The sequence below is a fragment of the Terrapene carolina genome, unplaced genomic scaffold (assembly GCF_002925995.2).
Source record: "Terrapene carolina triunguis isolate 2854851 unplaced genomic scaffold, T_m_triunguis-2.0 Scaffold40748, whole genome shotgun sequence".
NCBI lineage: Eukaryota > Metazoa > Chordata > Testudines > Emydidae > Terrapene > Terrapene triunguis.
Genome location: NW_020705099.1, coordinates 1 through 1844, shown reverse-complemented (window position 1 = coordinate 1844; position 1844 = coordinate 1). Strand labels below are relative to the sequence as shown.

Sequence of the window (1844 nt, the reverse complement as noted above, 5' to 3'; positions counted from 1 at the left end):
AGGAGATTCCCAACCCTCTCATTGCAGTTTTAAATGCCCAGACATTTCTGGAGAGCAGTGCCCCCAAATTTGGGCAGCAGATACTGCTAGAAGCGGCCTAAGCCAACAGACACCAGCATTGGGGAGGAGTGTCTGTAGCAATTACTGTATTCTGCAGAGTCCAGTATGACTGACCCCCCCCAAACTTCTCCCCACACCTATTCCAAACCTCCCAGTGGTGCTACCAGAGGTCACACCCCTTGAACTGTGGCCTCCCTGCTGCGCACACATGAAGGGCCAACACCCTATGAACCATGTAAGCCTCATAGAAGCAAGACTCTGCACCTGAGCAGTGAAGTGGGCTGCTGCTACTGGGGGGTCACTCCTGGAGTTGCCAGCTACATGGCCTCGTCTCAGATTCTTGACTGCAATGTTCTTTATGTTGAAGCCCACATTGTAACCAGGAAAAGCCACCTGCAGTGGCTCATGGTGCATTTCAATGGTTCTGACCTCTGCTGAGAGGTTTGCAGGGGCAAAGGAGATGTTCATGCCCGGCTTGAGGATGCCTGTCTCTATCTTCCCCACCGGTACAGTGCCAATTCCTGTGAGGAGACAGGGGAAGAGTAAGTCAGAGCTGATTGTGGAAAGCCCGTAACCAGCACAGCAAGCAGACCAGTTAGTTTGAGGGAGGGTGGAGTATCCTGGCGAGGATGATGGAGGAGGGAGAGTCCCCTCAGAAGTGTTTCCTTCATGAAGTTGAGCCTTCACTAACCAAGGCCAGAATAGCCAAGAGACCAGCACCCAGTATGCTTTATGTATGATTTGGGCCCTGCCCCCAGAGGGCCAGTCAATCACCTCAGAGACCACCATACAGAACCCAACTGTAGATCAGCATATCCCAGGGTCTCATTCCGGCCTGAACTGACCTCCGATCTTGTAGACATCCTGCAGAGGCACCCTCAGGGGTTTGTTACTGGGCCGCACAGGAGGCAGGAGAGAATCTAGCGCTTCCAGGAGTGTCTGCCCCTTCCCAAAGCCTTCCTTCCGTTTGACCTTCCAACCTTTGAACCACGGCATCTGCAGGGGGTAGAGGGAAGCCAAGGAGATGGTTGGCAGCCTTTGGATACAGGAAATGCAGCCTGGGGCTGGGACCTGAGGTCTGGCTGTTAGCCCCAGCGGGAGGGGCTGTTCCCCCTGGACTCACCCTAAAGGGTGCCCGTAGGCCGGTCCCTTCCCCCCATGGCTGCAGCACTCAGCACTTCGCCTTGCCATCCACATCTCCAACTGCATGGCACCTTTGGCCCAGGAGGCAGAGCCCATCTCCTTCCCTCCCACTGGGCATGGCAGAGCGCCCAGAGCTCTGCTGGAAGGGAGCAGCCCCTCCAGGGAACTGAGCTCCACATGGGGCCCTCCCACCAGCAGCTGCCCTGGGCTCCCCCACCCCATGCCCGGATGGATCCCCCACCTTGGGGCTGGGCAGGGTGACGTTCTCGCCGGCCCAGCCGGACACCGGCACGCAGGGCACCGCGGCCGGGCTGTAGCCGATCCTGCGCAGGTAGAGGCTGACGCCCCGCACCACCTCCTCGAAGCGCCGCTGGCTGTAGGGCGGCTCGGTCAGGTCCATCTTGTTGACGCAGAGCAGCAGCTGCTTGACGCCCAGGGTATAGGCCAGCAGGGCGTGCTCGCGGGTCTGCCCCTGCCGGGACACGCCGGCCTCGAACTCCCCGGGCGCGGCCGAGACCATCAGCACCGCGGCGTCCGCCTGGGGCAGAGAGGGGCCGTGTGAGGATCGGGGCCGCTCCGTGCGCCCAGGGGGCAGCGCAACCTACCCAGCCCCCCGTAACACCGCCCCCAGCTCAGCCCGG

General features: G+C 60.2%; 1 protein-coding gene across 1 annotated transcript; it reads right to left on the bottom strand.

Moving 5' to 3' along the window:
• Positions 1-324: 324 nt before the first annotated feature.
• On the bottom strand, positions 325-1738 carry LOC113405515 (elongation factor 1-alpha-like; the record flags this gene model as incomplete). Its single annotated transcript, XM_026646738.1, has 3 exons — positions 1445-1738; positions 906-1056; positions 325-581 (listed from the first exon to the last, which is right to left on the bottom strand). Coding segments are annotated over exons 1-3 (687 nt in total), but the record flags the coding sequence as incomplete, so codon positions are not given.
• Between the last annotated feature and the right edge of the window lie 106 nt (positions 1739-1844).